The 17958-nt window shown below is 43.2% G+C and overlaps 1 protein-coding gene across 2 annotated transcripts in view; it reads right to left on the minus strand.

Annotated features, from left to right (window-relative positions):
• The window catches only part of TMEM255B (transmembrane protein 255B), a 73131-nt gene that overhangs the window by 39130 nt on the left and 16043 nt on the right, over positions 1-17958 (minus strand). For both annotated transcript variants that reach the window (XM_053313165.1, XM_053313166.1), the window contains exons 2-3: positions 11576-11718; positions 8391-8453 (exon numbers count right to left, since the gene is read on the minus strand). In XM_053313165.1, coding sequence (XP_053169140.1) covers positions 8391-8453; positions 11576-11718 — 206 coding nt within the window. The remainder of the gene's footprint in view (positions 1-8390; positions 8454-11575; positions 11719-17958) is intronic.

Consider the following 17958-nt stretch of genomic DNA (forward strand, 5'->3'; position numbering starts at 1 on the left):
CCCAGCTCAGTGGCAATGAATGCACTGAGCACTGAAGTATCTAGATGCACGATTTGATGAGAACAGGAATGCCCAGGAGCTTTCCCAGACAGTAGACTTTACCGGGTTTTCTGAGAGGCTTTACTGCAAGTTTGAAGTTAACCCTAAAAGAAAATGCAAAAAGTGGGGGTTTTACCCTGGATATAAAGCAGGCTGCATTCTAACACCCGACGAAAAACCTGAATTGTGTGTGAAGTGTTCCCTCATCGTTTGCAGGGACTTTGGGATAAATTTGGCTAATATGTGAATGCACACCCTCCATTCTGGAGGAACTGCGAGCTAAAAGCCAGGTGTGAAAAACTCCCAGGATACCAAACTATTCAGGGTGATAAAAACAAAATCAGACTAAGAAGACCTTCAAAAGGATCTTTCCAAACTGGTAGATAAGCAACAAAATGGTGAATACAGTTCAGTGTAGAGACATGTGAAGTGATGCTCACGGGGGCAAAAATTCCCAACCTTAGATATACATTGATAGGATCTGAGCTGCTGGTGACTAACAGGAAAAAGATATTGGAGTCAGAGTGGACAGCTCAATAAAAACAGCTCAATGAAGCTCAAGGTTCTGCAGCTGGAAAAAGCAAAGGATTGTCAGGAAAAGGATTGGAAAACAAAACTGCTAATATAATGCTCTTATACAAATTTATGGTGTATGTGGTCACATTTGGTATACTGGCCCATATGATGTACAAGGTAACATTGACATTCTTGACTGGCCAATACTGCAGTGCATATGTGTAAAGGGCTGAGATTTAGCTCTCCATTTTACGTTTTGCTACATGTTTTAAAATGGCTGCCTGGGGCAAATAAAGGGTTCTTGTTGTTATTGGTCAGTTATAGGACATAGGCTAAGGGCTAGCCCGAAATATCACTTAGAGGCAGGTCAGAAAAATTGCCTTAGGAGATAAGTGCCCTTCTGAGGTCAAAAGGGTAGCAGACAGGGCATCCAAACTGTGCTTTCCCTCCTGACTGCCTGCATTGGAGGGAAGGGGATTAGTTTTAGGTATGAACAGGGGTGTCTGTGTGTGGCTACAATGCAGCACAGGTGGAAAGCCATCCTCAGGCTGCTGACACCCAAAGCACCTCCAGGAGCGCCAGAGGCTCACCCCCCTTCCCCCACACTTCCAGGGACCATCAGATGCTTGCCCTCTACTCTTTCTCTTTGCCTGTGACCACTATTGCGGCTCCCAGTCAACATTTTGTTCAAACACTTTCTAGGTGCTTCTTTCTCTGCCTCCTTCTGAGCACCGAAAAAAAAGCATCCAAACAGTGCTTGAATGAAGCACCAACTAGAAGCAGCAAAAGGGCAGCACAGCCTGTCTTGCCAATAGTGGCCACGTCCCCTGCATATGACATCATATGCAGAGGCATGGCCGGTGCACACTCTCATGCGCACACAAGACAGCAATATGCGGGAAGGGCAAGAGCTTGTCCCACACCCATTGGTGAGCTTCCCACAGCCCTAGGTACAAAAAAGCAGAGTTGAAGAGTGCTTTTATGTAGAGTTGGAGAAAGTCTGTCACCAGGATCCAGAAGCCAGAAAAAGCGGAGCTGCCAGAAAAGAGCTGAAGGGAAAAGCTGCTGGAATAACTAAGGAACTGTTGGGACTGATTAGGGACAGTTTAGACAGGATAGCTGGATACATGTATCCAACTTTAATTTGTTATCCTTTGCGCATGCAATTGGGGAAAAATGATTCTGAAAACCTTTTATAATACTATAAACTGGATTTTTTTTAAAGTAGACATAACTTTGTTCAAAATCATGGTGGTTTCCCCACCCCCATGCTTACTTGCCATACCACACTAGCTGAGTAATGATTGGAGTCTCAGCAATACTGTGGACTGTTTGGTGGAGGCAGCCAAGAAATAAAGGCTTCCATTTGATAGCAGCGGGAAGCTCCAAAAGGTGGGCGAAGCAAGAGGTTGGGTTGCTTGCCTTCCTTTCCTTATTCACAGGGCTGGTGATGACTAGGCTGTGACAATATGGGAAACAGACCCAGCAGTGTAGTGCAAGAGTGCAGTTGTACAACTGCTTAAAACAGCACACCTTCCCTTAAGAACATAAGAACAATCCTGCTGGATCAGGCCCAAGGCCCATCAGGTTCAACATCCTGTTTCACACAGTGGTCTACCATATGCCTCTGGAAGGCCTACAAGAAAGAGGTGAGGGCATGCCATCTCTCTTGCTGTTGCTCCCCTACAACTGGTATTCAGAGGCATCTTGCCTCTGTGTCTAAAGGTGGCCCATAGCTACCAGACTATTAGCCATTGATAGACCTGACCTCCATGAATTTGTCTAAGCCCCTTTTAAAGCCATCCCTAGATTATGTGCTATGGGGGAAAGTACTTCTGCTGTGGGGAAAAGTACTTTTGTTGGTCCTAAATTTCCTGACCTTCAGTTTCATGGGATGGCCGCTGGTTCAAATGTATTTATTTATTAATTCAGTCATTCATTCTTAAATTTTTATACTGCCTTTCATTAAAATAAACTCAAGGTGGTTTACAAAACATTTAGCAATATAAATACATAAAAACTACACAATAAGAATTAAAATGGAATATAAAAATACAAATCTAATTAAAAGTTTAAAAAACGTGTACAATATAACCATAAGATACAAAGCAGCAGCATACAAAACACTCATTTAAAAGCCTGGGTAAAAAGCCAAGATTGTACATGCTTTCTAAAAACTGTGATGGAGACTGGGGAGTGGAGGCCCACCGGGAGAGCATTCCAAAGTCTACGTACACGACAGGTGAGCCTCCCTCATTGTTGGCACATGGAGCAGGGCCCCCTCTGATGACGTCAAATGGGTAGAAACCCTTGGGAGCAGGCGGTCCCTCATGTATCCAGGGCCCACACCATTTAGAGCTTTAAAGGTCAAAAACACCACCTTGAATTAGACCCAGAAACAGATTGGCAGCCAATGTAACTCTTTCAAAAAGAAGGTAATATGGTCCCAGTGGACAGCTCCAGATAACATCCTAGATGCCTCAGTTTGCACTAGCTGCAGTTTCCGAATATTCTTCAAGGGCAGCCCCACGTAGAGAACATTACAGTAATCCAGCCATGATGTGACTAAGGCGTGGGTAACAGTGGCCAGATTTGCCTTCTCGAGTGTTTTGAGAGAGGGAGAAAAATTTCTCTCTGTCCACTCTCTCTACTCCATGCATGATTTTATACACCTCGATCATGGGTAGATTGTTTCCTTTCATGAACTGGAAAACTGCAATTTACAATTCTTCAGCTTGTGAAATAGACCAGGCAATCTTGCATGAGTTCTCTGCACCGCTCAAATGAGCAGAGTTTTTGTTCAAATCGGCTTCCAAAATATCATTGGAACAGACTCTGAGAAAGTCAAAAGACAGGATGACCACGATTTGGAACAGAGAACTATGGTTTACACAAGCCAGCATTGAAGCAGTATTCCAACATTCACACAGAGCTATTTAATACTCCCTCAGTGATCATCAACAAAAACATTTGGTTAAGAATGATTACAGGTCAAGTCTACCAAAAGAAACATCCACTCACCCCTAAAGAAACAGATAATAAAATTAAAAATCGATTTAAGACTACAGAACACCAGTGGAGACATCACAGCTATCATCCAAGAACTCCTATTCACAGATGCTTCTTTATTGATTAAACTGAGACAAGCACATTTCGTTGTTGAGGGTAATAAACCTGAACAATGAAAATGAAACAAAACATCATCTCAGAATATCTAAATGGAATTTTAAAAGTGACCGAGATAGCTATATTGCTATTATTTTAATGCAACTTTCAAAATTTCTCTTTTTACTTGCTATATTCCTGTGTTCCACTCCTCCAAGCCAGTTGCGATGCAGCAAGATCAGCACAGGGTCAGATTTGACAAAATTCTGCGCTTTAAGACGAGGTGTATCACTCATCCAGTAGTGTTACAAGCATTATCAGATAAGTGTCTGTGATACCTGCCCAACCATATTTTATCTAACTTTCACTACCACAATTGATAAACAAGCTCTGTATAAAAAGCAACAGCAACAACCCAATATATTTTACTAATTATGATATATGTACTGGAAATTATGGTTTTTAATGGGTTTTTTAAAATGGTTTTTATTGTTTAATTAATTTTAAGGTTTTAAATGTGATTTTTATGAAATGTAATTGTATTTTAACTTTTGTAAACCACCTTCGGATGCATTATGAAAGGCAGTATAAAAATTGAACAATAAATAAAATAAAAATAAGATAAAATTCCTTGCAACAGATTCAGCTATCAGGATGGAAATGATCTGGATCCTACACAACAACTGGAAAACTGATTCAGTTCAGATCTGTGAGACTATTTGTGATTCAATAACAACACCACAAAAAACAATCCACTACACCATGTACTGTGGTCTGCTCAATGTTTGATGGGTGGGAAAAAGTAAACGCACCAAGGTGCAGAGGAGATTATTTATTGCCCAACACATTTTTAGTATTGTAACTCTTGATCAGTTATAAATCTAGCCCTGATCGGCTGTTAGGAAACTGTGTGCAGTACCCAATTACAACACCCATTGTCAGCAAGCCTCACACACTGCATAAAAACACTTTTAAGCCACAGTCCCTGCTCTTCACACATACAGTGCTTGGATGCAGAGACAAATTCTGTACTTGGAGAGAGATTTCCCCCTTTTGTGATTACAATGCTAGATGCCCAACATTCTTAATAACAGGAACGATCATTCCCTGGGGACATTTATATCCACAAAAGTGAAGAGGGGTCTCTCTCATGAGGCAAACTGGACAGGCTCTGTCCACCTGCCCCTTTTTCTTTCCTGCCTCCCCCTGCTATGACCACCATCCCTGTCACTGCTGTTCCAGTTTTGATGCAGCACCTGACTTCCCCTATCCAAGGTCTGTCTACTTCATGATCCATTGGCGGCGCCACTGGTTTTCAAACAGCAGCAACCACAAACAGCAGGTCACAAAGGCAAATTCCATGCTAGGGATCATTAGAAAGGGGATTGAAAATAAAACGGCTAACATTATAATGCCCTTATACAAAACTATGGTGTGACCACACTTGGAGTACTGCGTACAATTCTGGTCACCACATCTTAAAAAGGACATTGTTGAACTGGAGAAGGTACAGAAGAGGGCAACCAAGATGATCAGGGGCCTAGAGCACCTTTCTTATGAGGCAAGACTACAACGCCTGGGGCTTTTTAGTTTAGAAAAAAGACGACTGCAGGGAGACATGATAGAGGTCTATAAAATCATGCATGGTGTGGAGAAAGTGGAGAGATAGAGATTCTTTTCCCTCTCACACAACACTAGAACCAGGGGTCACTCCATGAAATTGATTGCCAGGAGGTCTAGGACCAACAAACGGAAATACTTTTTCACACAACGCGTGATCCACTTGTGGAACTCTCTGCCACAGGATGTGGTGACAGCCAACAACCTGGATGGCTTTAAGAGGGGTTTGGATGACTTCATGGAGGAGAGGTCTATCAATGGCTACTAGTCGGAGGGCTGTGGGCCACCTCCAGCCTCAAAGGCAGGATGCCTCTGAGTACCAGTTGCAGGGGAGTAATGGCAGGTGAGAGGGCACGCCCTCAACTCCTGTCTGTGGCTTCCAGCGGCATCTGGTGGGCCACTGTGCGAAACAGGATGCTGGACTAGATGGGCCTTGGGCCTGATCCAGCAGGGCTGTTCTTATGTTCTTACATATTGTCTTGTCCATCACGGCCGCTGCCCCCTCCCCCAGCACCACACTTGCCCGAAGTCGAACATGTGTGGTATTGGGGATGGGAGGCAGCGGCAGTGATGGGTGGGCCAGTGGAGCAAGCAAGCCAGTTGCTGCTACTCAAGCAGCAGTGACAGCAATAGGTCATCAAGTGGCCAGATCCCAGATGAGCAAAATGAGGTGCTGCTTCAAAGCGTGAACAGCAGCAGTGATGATGTAGTGGTAGCAGGAAGCAGATGGCAAGCAGAAAGGAAAAAGGCAGTGGCAGCAGGCTCTAGACCAGGAAGTGGGAGTGGGTAGAGCATGCCCAGTCAGAGGAGGAGAGGGGCAAGAGGAGGCAGGAAGGTGGCACTTCAGTGGAGAGGAGGAGGAGCAGTGGCAGTGGGTCTGGCCTTAGGAGCAAATGTTTTCTTTGCAAGGTGGCATATTTCCATTTGCGTTGGGTGTTGGCTTTGATTGGGCTGCCACTGCAAATACTTTAGATGTAGAGTCTGGTAACAAGCATGGTTTAAGAGTGTGTTGGCAGAGGAGGCAGGCCTTTCTGACTCCTCTGGGGACTGTACCTGGGTACCACACCCACAGTGTACTAACACCTGAACCAGAGGTGCACCTAGGTAATTTTGGAGCCTGGACATAGAGGTCTTTTGCCACCTCCCCCCCCCCCGGCAAGATAAGCATAATCCCCCTACACACATATGCGCGCGCTCTCTCGCTCTCTCTCTCTCTCTCTTACACACACACACACGTTTGCAAAAAGGGGAAAATAAATAAATGAAGCATTGCTAGCTCCCACTGTAGTCCCACCTCCACTACCCCTGTTTACAAACACAGCTGTTGCTGTATATTTGCAATGCATCCTAAAGCAACAAGCAGTGAGAGAAGGTAAAGTAAAGGGAGGAGGAGGGAGAGAGGGAGGAGGAGTAGTGGTCTCGGCATCTGAAAAGGACAGGGTGCCTTGTTTTTGAAACTGTCAGTTCTCTCAACCCCTGTTGTGAGAGCTTCATGCTGGGGCTTGTGAGGCTGCCTCAGATGTAAAAGGAGAGGGAGAAGATGGGGGAGGGGAAGCCAGGGCAATGCAAATAATTATATTGGAACAGACATACATGTACACACCCCTCTCCCCCCCCCCACCCAACCCACCCTGGCAGCATACAATGAGTAGATATCTGGAAGAAAGCTGGTCTTGTGGTAGCAAGCATGACTTGTCCCCTTAGCTAAGCAGGATCTGCCCTCGTTGCATATGAATGGGAGACTAGAAGTGTGAGCACTGCAAGATATTCCCCTCAGGGGATGGAGCCACTCTGGGAAGAGCAGCAGGTTCCAAGTTCCCTCCCTGGCTTCTCCAAGATTGGGCTGAGAGAGATTCCTGCCTGCAACCTTGGAGAAGCAGCTGCCAGTCTGTGAAGACAATAGCTAGATAGACCAATGGTCTCAATGAGTATAGGGCAGCTTTCTATGTTCGTAAGTCCCATTGAGTGGTTTACTTTGTAGCGAATATGCTTAGGACTTAATCAGTATCTATTCACAGGGACATTTTCAATGTCACCAAGAGACTACCCACATGAATAAATAAATAGTTCACCTTAAGTGGCACAGCGGGGGAAATGATAGACTAACAAGCAGAATGTTGCTGGTTCAAATCCCTGCTGGGAAACACCTATACTGGGCAGCAGCGATATAGGAAGATGCTGAAAGGCATCATCTCATACAGCATGGGAGGAGGCAATAGTAAACCCCTCCTGTATTCTACCAAAGAAAACCACAGGGCTCTGTGGGTGCCAGGAGTCAAAAATTGACTTGATGGCACACTTTACCTGTCTGTTCCTCCAAAAATGAGACTGAACTTGTACACCACCAAACCAGCCACATATAGCAGCTCACTAATAGCTTGATAAAACTCCTGCTTTTGTTTCATGCCTTGACCTGCAAAAACAGGGTTTGGCACGCGATTGGCAGGCCGCAGTATGTGTGGCTTGTATGTTATTTTCAGTTTGGTGGGCCAAAAGCTGTGCAGGTCTGAGCTCAAGAAACCTCCAGAAAGTATCTTAATTTCAAATCAATATGCTAGTTTAAAACAATCAGAAAGGCACTGCTAGGATGGTTTTGCAGCCCTCTACATGCAAGAGGTAACATTTTAAATAATGTGGATGATGCAGGCAGGCACAATGTTTCACTAACCGCTCTATAGTGGAGAAATACACACTGAACTATATTAATTTAAGCCGACAAAGCAGATGCTGCTTTGGGAAGCAGCATGCTCAATAGTTTCTATCCCATTTACAAGAGATATATAAACTTAAAATATGACTTTCAAACAGATTTGCCTCGTAAATGCAGAGATGTGTTTTAAAACTTAGGCACCTAAAATATTACTGAAATCACTACAAAGCGTGCAACAGAGAAGTTGGCAGCGATGGACAGTGGAAGTCAGAGCAGATGGATAAAAATTGATGACCTGGAGCTTGTAGCTCTTAATTCGAATCTTTTCTGGATAGTAAGTTTTATGAAAAGGCAAAAACATGATGGGATTCAAACTTCATTGCCTATATAAAGCCAAATTTTCTATGAAAGCATTTTTAAAATTTAGATTTTTCAAACAGCATTTAAATATATGGCTTACCATTTGTTTCCGGTTCTCTACCAGATGAATACCAATAATCCCTAGGAAGGATCCAAAGCCAAGCTATGGCAAAGAACAAACCAAAAAAGAAGAGGTCAAGCTACCCTACTCAGGATGCAATGGATTTTAGATACATACAAAAAGAAAATATGCAATGGGCCAGAATCCAGTAGTCAAGCACAAACTTTGCATGTACGGTCTGTGGGGTCTCCATTTATAAGAATTTGAGATGGCAGATTGGGAAAGCTGCTGCCTGTTCAAGACCAGCCACTGACAGTCAGAATAGACTGTACTGGGCTAGATGAACCAATGTGATCTAAACATAAGGCAGCTCCTTGTATCTGAACTGTGAGCAAACAAATGCCCAGTGCAAATGTAAAATCCCCCAATTCTCTATCGATGGAGACCAGGATCATATCCCCACTTCATAAAGTCCCATCTCCTCTTTTTCAAAGTTTGTTTTAACTCTATTGTAATGCTTCATCTGCACCACAGATGGTTAGTTAATGGTTAGGCTTTGACCATTATTTGAAACTGAATTTGAATTAGTTTGCATGAATTTCAGGGCAAAGGTAACCATGTTCCATGGTTAAAGCAAACCACTGAAAGGCATGTGGGGTGGGGTGGGGTGGGGTGGGTCTGACACAGGACACACGGGTAGGGAATGTACAAGCTCCTGGCAGTGCCCAGCCTCCTAACCATTATTAGGAGACTGAGAATATTACCATACATTTGCCCATAGCAAATGAATAGCTCTAGTCAGATATTACACTGAACGTGCATATAGATGTTTGTACACATGTACATATTTTTATGTGAATGACTATACACGTATTCATTTTAAAAGCAAGCCTGGGTACAGGTCCACTTAAATGCAGGGCACAGATAGGAAGTGTACTACTGAACGTGCATTAAACATAACGTGTGACTAAGGGGAAGAGAGAACATCTTGGCATCTTGAGAACAAGGCAGTGACTGTGCTGTGGCTTCTGCCCCACCTTTTCTCCAGGTGTGTACCATCTAGCATCAGCCTCTGCTGCTTTAAAGCTCAGGCTGGGCCAGGGGCTGAAGAGGGGAAGAGAGAACATCTTGGGCATCTAGTCTGTAAACTACAATTGGTACAGAATGCAGCAGCCAGATTGGTCTCTGGGACAATACAAAGGGACCATATGACACTGATTTTAAAAGAACTCCATGGGCTGCCGATATGTCTCTGGATGAAATACAAAGTGTTGGTTATCACCTATAAAGCAGCTTGGGCCCAGGGTTTTCAAGAGAGCACCTTCTTTATCATGAACCCTGCCACCTGTCACAATCTTCTAGAGGTCCGGTTACAGTTGCCGCTCACTGATCTGGTGGTGACTGAGGACCGGGCTTTCTCTGTGGCTGCCCCAGGGCTTTGGAATATGCTCCCTGCTGAAATAAGAGCATCTCCTTCTCTGTTTGTTTTCAGGAAGACCCTCAAAACTCACCTGTTCTCGCAGGCTTTTAATTAGAAATGATTTTAATAATTTGTTTTAATAACTGTTTTATGCTATTGTTTTATTGTGTTTTGTGGATTTTAATATGTGACTTTTATACTGAGTTTAAATTTTGTACACCACCTAGAGATTTATATATCAGGCGGTATAAAAATATGATAAATAAATAAAATATATACAAAGTTTTTGTTCTGGATCTGTCCGAAACACTGGACAGACACAGCCAAAATTAAGTACCTGTTATTGATTTTAGCAGGATAATGCAAAGCATGTGCTTAATTAGTGAAAATTCATAATTCTTATAAAGTACCTGCATCTTCAGATTTGATATATATCTCCTAAAGCTATTTGTTTTCTTTCTTAACATCACAAACAACATTTAAAATCATTCAAAATATGAGGTATAGTCTGGAATTTTATTTTTTAAAAGTCAGTTCTTAGTTCTAAAAAACAGGCTTCTCCAAGAAAAATGAACTGTTTAGTCATGCAGAGCTCTATACACAGAAGCAAGGCTTATAATAAACACAATTATTAACAAACTAAAAAATATGGAGAGTAAAGGGATGCTTACTGATTAACTGAAATTCCCAAAAATCCTGCAAACTACTTAGAAGGAAGGAGATGTACAGATATTTCTTGATCAAATGTCTCACAAGCATCATTATTTCCCCTCCTTTTGCATTAAGGTAGTTTCAGACATAACGTGATGCTGTAAATGAGACCTTATCTAGCAACACAGATAAATTAACTTGAGCTCATTTTGCATTCCCTGTTAATGCACCATAAATCTATGTATGTTAAACACAGTGGAAAATAATTGTCAGTCACGCTTTCTCTGTGAAATATTACTCTTGAGAGAAAATTGGAAGTGAAGGTAGATAAGTTAATAACATTCCTAACAATGCTTCCGCTGAAAGCCTCTATTCATCCATCCTGCCCTGATCTCATTGTGAGTGCATTCAGTACGCAAGACATGACCTCACTCTCTCCTACATACCCACACAATCAGGTTAACATTGCTTCAGGTTAGGGTTGCTGCTGCAGATGCTCCTGGGCCAAAAGCTACAGCAGATCACAAAACACAGGTTGCATTCAGACATAATGTGCATACATACATTTTAACTTTATGAGCAAGAACAGCCATGAGCATTAGGCTCCCACATCCATGTCTGTCTTCCCTCTCTTCTTGCATGCAGCAACTGAAATCTTCCATTCCTAGTTTGACAACGAGCCCATATTGATAAACTAAATTAGAGTTTGTACAACCCAGACCAAGACTTCCAAACCATAGTTTGATCCTAATTTTCAATCCTGCATTGCAGGCAAACTATAATTTGTGGAAACCATCATTTGATCAGGTGGGGGAATGGCAAACGATGGGATTTTTTTGCAAGCCAAGATTGAAAGCATTTGATGTGGCACACAAGAAAGAATGAATGCATGTGCCCAAGACTTATGGCTGCTTGTGCATGTAATGCTAAGCCAAGGTTTAGCATTATGTCTGACCCACCTGATGCTGTCACACTGGCATTGCAGCAGGAACAGTGACACAAAGATTATGGCAGACGGGAACAGTGACACAAAGATTTTGTTTACTCATTTCATAGTTATTTCTATTTATTTCTATTGACTATGTGTCGTCTACAGTAAAGCATAGCACTATGGGAACTGGAACACCTAAACTATAATTTCTGCTTTACTCACAATTATTCCTGGATAATAGCCTCCCACCGTTACATTTTCTGTTCTTGTTGTAGCTGCAAGGCCTATGGTCAGTATGAAAACAGACACTATCAAAAGAGAGACCGTGAACCAAAGAGACGTTTTCTTTCTTTTTTCGAAGTGTCCTGTGGATAAACAAATGTGTATATACATAAATATAAATTTATTATATACAAATCCCAAATCATTGACAAGCTTGTTCCATGTATATCTAACATTTTCTCAAATGAGCTCAGTGTAACATACTAAGCCCACAGTAACTCTGCGAGATTTGTAGCTTCAAGAAACTGCAACTTGGTGAAATGAGCCATTTGCGCACAGAGGCAATGCTTTCATGAGACAAGGTGAGGCAGTAGTACATTCCTGGAGCACCAGCAGGGCAGCAGGACGCCCCCTGCTCAGCTCAGAGCAGCTCTCGGGGACTGATCTGACCCTTACACACTTTCTTAGTTAGTTAGTTAATTACATTTCTATATTGCCCAACCCAAATGGCTCCAAGCAGTTTGCAGCAATACACAAACAAGCAAAAGCAATGAAAATAATCCAAACAATTAAACAACATCTTTTAAAACCACTAAATGGCAGACTAAAAAAATATGTTTTCAGGACTCTTTTGAAGGCCCTTGAAGATATCAGGCCTCAGATTTCTGTAGCGAGTATATTTCACATCTCAACATCCCACTTTAAAAGGAGCACCTCTCCTCACACGCCTTGTAAAGTCTGTAAGAAGCTTGAGGAAAGAAAAGGCAACCTTTCCACCCCCTGCACCACTTTCAAAGCTGGCAAAGATTGGTTTTGAAAGGGGACTGGCCCCCACCAGGGTCATGGGGCAAGGCAGCATTTGGCACCTGCCCTCAAATACCACAATACCTTAGCTGTCTCTGACTGGGCATGGCACTGAATTCAGATTCTTACATCCAAACACATTGCAACACACCACTCTGGCTTTTACAGCAGATACATCACAGATAGATCTTATGTAGAGCTGCTCCAGTATGTCACCTTTAGAGTTTTGTAGGGAAGCTTAAGCCCTGTTCAGAAGTTTAAACCTCATCTAGTCATGATTCTTTACACATGAGTAGAATTTCCTACTCCCAAGTAGTCCCATTGGTTACAATGGATGTCCCCCAACTTTTGTAAGCCACCTAACCTACAATAATGTAACATTTCACTCCCAAGGAGTGCAGCGGTGAACCCCACATCCCAACCACGGCATCTCAGTGTCTACACAATTCACAGAGAATGTGACCTTTTAGCAAAACAAAAACACACAAATGTTTAAAATCCTACACTAATGAGAATTCATACCTTAACAGCTCTGTTCTCAGCATTTCAGGTGAAAGGACATGCTGTAACTTACCTACAGGCAATCAGGGAGCTCTTCAAGTGCATTCTACAGGCCAGTCACCCGCAATCATCACATTTTTAACTTGGTTTCTTGTCAGTTGTTCTGGGCACAAACTTCCTAAGGTAAAGTGTGACGTCAAATCAATTTTGACTCCTAGCACCCACAGAGCCCTGTGGTTTTCTTTGGTAGAATACAAGAGAGGTTTACCATTGCCTCCTCCTGTGCAGTATGAGATGATGCCTTTCAGCATCTTCCTATATCGCTGCTGCCCAATAAAGTACCAGTGGGGATTCAAACCGGCAAGCTTCTGTTTGTTAGTCAAGCATTTTCCCACTGCGTACACACAATACCATCTTCTGTCCATCCAAGCCAAATACAGATGACAGTGCTTCCTTCTGTGAATTTGGTTGAATCTCTGGGGGTATGTCTAGCCTATTATGTTTCACATAACACCTACAGAGGTAAACCCCTTGCTCAGGAAAGCCTCTGCCAGCTATACAATGGGGGACAAGGTTATCCCTCACCACAATTCTCTGAGGGCAGGTTCAGATGAACATTGCCCTGCACACACAAGAACATCGAGTCTGTGGCAAGAATGCACTTGCCCTAATGTCACTGGTGAATGTGCTGATGCGCTTTTGGCACATCCTTTAATTGTGCGAGAGGGATACTCATCCGAATCACCCCTCTACATGTACTTCAGCAAACTAATATATATTAATTTAGGGTGGGCAGGGGGCAGAGCAAGCAGCGCCCAGGGGGAGGGAGGTCCAGTGGAAGTGATGCCACCTCCAGCCTGCAGCTTCCACTGTGAGCCAGCGGGAGAGCACATGTCGCCTCCAACCAGCCTACTTGCAAGGAGGACGGCCAAGCAGGCATGGGAGAGGGCGGCAAAACCTCCTCCTCTGGGCCTGCCACCCAAATGACTGGTTGGGCCGTACTCAGCCCATTTCAGGCCTCTCTTTGCCTATGCAGAGAGCCCCGAAATGGGCCTAGAATGGGGGGAGAGCCAAGGGGGAAGGGAGGGGGAGGTCTGAGAACAAGGGAGGGTCTGAGAACGGGGGGGGGGAGAGCTGAGAGGGAGGGGGGAAGAGGAGGGGGGAGGACAGAGGACAAGGGGGGGCAAGAATGGGGGAGGGGAGAAAAAAGGGAGAACTGGAGGTACAGATGCTCAGCGCCCGTGTCAGCTGGTGTGTACACACACACACACACACACACACACACACACACACACCAGTCCTAAAATGATAGGAACATATTTTATTATAAATAATCTTTGCTTTCAAAGCCCAAAGCTGCAAACCTATGCAAACATTTTGGAGAGAAAGTACCACTGAACTGAATGGCTGACATTCTAACAAAGCCCCAGTGCAATGAGAGAAAAACCAGTGTAGCACCAGTGCTGCTGAGGAGTTCAAGACTAATACTGCACCAGTGCTAGTGTGTTGGTGTGGGAATGTCAATGGCTTCCCCTTACCCTAGAAGCCCTCTGTGTCACCTTGAAATATGTCCTTGAGGGCCACATGATCCTCAGGGACATATTTGTAGGTGGCACAGAGTGCTTCCTAAGGAAGGGAAGGCTGTCGAAATTTGCCCTCAGCACTCAACCAAAGTGGAGCTGAGGTAATTGTACTTTTCAGAAGCACTTGTGCTTCTCCCATTGCACCGGTACTTTGTTAGGATGTCCACCTCTGAAATTTACTTTCCAAAAAATATACATAGGATTGTGCTGAAGATAACTAGTCCTGCACTGTTAATATTTACATATCAAATAAGAGAGCATAGCTAAACAGTACATTCAGATGCAAGTAAGAAAACCCCATTGTAACAAACAGTGCAACAAGGATGTAACAAAATCTTCTTTAAAAAAAGGAAAAGAGGGGGGAGCAGCTTCAGGGGCAACTTAAAAAGGAGATGCAACAAAGGTGGGAGCAAATTTGCTCTCAGGTAGGCATGCATTTGAAACTCAGATGGCAGGGCAAGAAGCTGGGTGTGATCTGGAACAGAGAAGCTGTGCTACAGAAAAGGTTAAGCATCTTCAAATGCTCCTCTGTTCTCAATTATCACCATGCTCCACCCCATAAGCTTTGTTTTTCTTTTGTCAAGTGAATAGTCGGATTTCATTGCAGGTATCTGCATGGAACATTTGGTTAGACTCTGCAGAAAGATAAACTGCACCCAAGAACAATCATGACTCAAGTTATGGAACAATGGTAGTCATATTATGCTGAAAAGGCATCTTTAGTAACTCTCTTCACCCCTGCATAGGATTTTCAATGGATGCTACTATGGAAGAAGAATGACATTTCTCTTCAAAGAACTGAGATAACTGAAGCATAACTCCAAAGTGACAGGCATTCCTGAGGGTCAGGCTAATGCTTTGAACTTGGAATCTATCATGCACAGAACACAGCAAAGATGAACATCATCATTCTGCCTCTTCAGGGTCAATATCTTTCTGGAAACAACTATGCTGATATTTTAGTTATGTCTGGGATGGTTAAGAGTGCTTTATAATGTACACAATATAGTTATACAAACATGTTTCCAGACTTTTAGAAATAAGAAAAAAGTGTTGTAACGGATTCACTGAATAGTCGCAGGGTAGGCAGCCCTGGTTCTCTATCATTCTCCCATCATTCCCAGTCAAAATTATTACAATTGGGGATGATGGGAGTTGTAGTTCAACAGCACCTGGAGAGCCAAGGTTGCCTACCGCCAGAACAGTCACTTCTTAAGAAAAGAGATCTCTCTCTTCAGATCCTTGACTGAGGACCAAAGTAGATGTGACATTAATCATGCTATTAGGTCTGATGTGTTTATTTTGCAACTGCAAACAGCAGTGGGGGTGGGGGGAATTATCAGGATTATGCAGGGATACCATGATTCCCACCAAAATGGTGCACCATGGCTCTTTGCCTCAGGAAGGAACCTAGTTGATATTAGCAATGATGCTGGCAGCTTCTCTCTGGAGGAAAACAGCAACAGCTTCCCTCAGCTGCTACTTACAGTTTTGAAAATGAACATGCAAGGACCCATGATGTGATTAACACCAGATCATTAGGGGATGGGGCTGTAGCTCAGTGGTAGAGTATCTGCTTTGCATGCAAAAGGTCCCAGGTTCAGAAACTTCTCCAGTTAGGGCTGGGAAAGACCCCTGCCTGACACCTTGGAGAGCAGCTGCCAACCAGCATAGACAATACTGAGCTAGATGGACCAATGGTCTGACTCTGCATAAGGCAGCTTCCTATGTCTTGTTTGCCCTATATATGCAAGTATTTTCCCATTGGCCCTATGCAGACATAACATAGGGTTATGGTTTGTTTTCCTTAACCATGAATAAGTTTCATGTATGAATGTTTTATCAGCTGTGGTGGCACAGTGGGGAAGCAGCTTGCCTAGAGAGCAAGAGGCTGTTAGTTTGAATCCCTGCCAGTGTGCTTCCCAGACTGTGCCTAGTACATATATATTTGTAGTCACCTATATCGGGCAGCAGCAATATAGGAAGGTGCTAGAGATGGATGGATACTTACTTCAGTGACAACAGCAAAGGCATCATCTCATACTGCACGGGAGAAAGGCAATGGTAAACCACTCATATATTCTACCAAGAAAACCACATGGCCTTGTGGTCACCAGGAGTCAATACCGACTCGATGGCACAGTCTTTCATTTCTTTATGAATGTTTGAACCATGGTAAAGAACTGGCCCCAACCAGTTCCCCAACTGGATGTGAAATCATATTCTGAAATGGATTTGCAAACCACTTTGCATTTGTGGACCAATTTGCATTGGTCATGGGTTAAACATTAACATTCACCCTGAGCACAAACCATGGTTAAATCAGATTCCCCACTTTTCTGCTCCCAGGAAAGGAGTACATAGGAAACTGCCATATACTGAGTCAGACCATTGGTCTATCTAGCTCAGTATTGTCTTCACAGCCTGGCAACGGCTTCTCCAAGGTTGCAGGCAGGAATCGCTCTCAGCCCTATCTTGGAGAAGCCTGTTATATGTATGCCATTCAGATTAGCCTGGCATAAGCTACAGTATCATATGTTTGGTCAATTTAAATCATGGTTAAACATATTCACAGTGAGCCTGCAGTGCTTCAGGCTACAGGTTTCAGGACTACTTCATACAATAACAACTTTTGACATGAAGTCGCTTCCATGTCAGAAATTTAGTGAAGTCTACATGTAATTCCATGTCACATGTAACAAATTAAGGCATATTTTAAGTCAACATTATTACACTACTGTATACACAGGAAATTTCACCGTGGAGGATGTATCCAAAGCTACATGTTATATGCATGTGCGTCATTTTCCACTGACCCAATTTTTTTTAAAATGGAAAACAGTCACAGCAGGCTTGAATCTTGAGATGAGCACAGAGTGGCAGTGGGCTGCTTAATCCTTTTCTCTTGAGCTATTTCCATATTCAGTATCTTTTCCTTTGCATGAGGAAAAGTAGCTTGGGGGAGTGATAATCCTGATTCCCTCGGGGTTACCTGAGGGAACACCATTCTCTACAAGATGTCCATCACTCATTGAGATCATCAGGAGGGGTCCATCTTCGGGTGCTTTTGGTTCATCTGGTGGCAACCTGGGATAGGGCCTTCTCTGTTGTCGCCCCTAGGTTGTGGAATGTGCTCCCTGTGGATCTAAAGAGGACTGTCTTCATTGGAGGTCTTCAGGAGAGCCGCAAAGACCCATCTTTTTAGCCTGGCTTTAAACGATATCTAATTTTAATGTTATCTAGTTTAATTGTAATTTTAATCTGTTTTTAATTGGTTTTTTATTTTAAGTATGTATTTTTGATTTTAATATAAACCACCCTGAGCCATATTTGGAAGGTATATAAATCACCTCTGCTCCACTCAAGATTCTAGCCTCCCACAGTTGATTTTCAGTAAAAAGTAGATGTCAACAGATGTTTACAACTGCATTTATCACACATCAATCACTCTCCCCTCCACCCCTAACAAAAAATTGTCTGGCCTTATAGATTTCC

Source organism: Hemicordylus capensis, chromosome 3 (genome assembly GCF_027244095.1).
Source record: "Hemicordylus capensis ecotype Gifberg chromosome 3, rHemCap1.1.pri, whole genome shotgun sequence".
NCBI lineage: Eukaryota > Metazoa > Chordata > Lepidosauria > Squamata > Cordylidae > Hemicordylus > Hemicordylus capensis.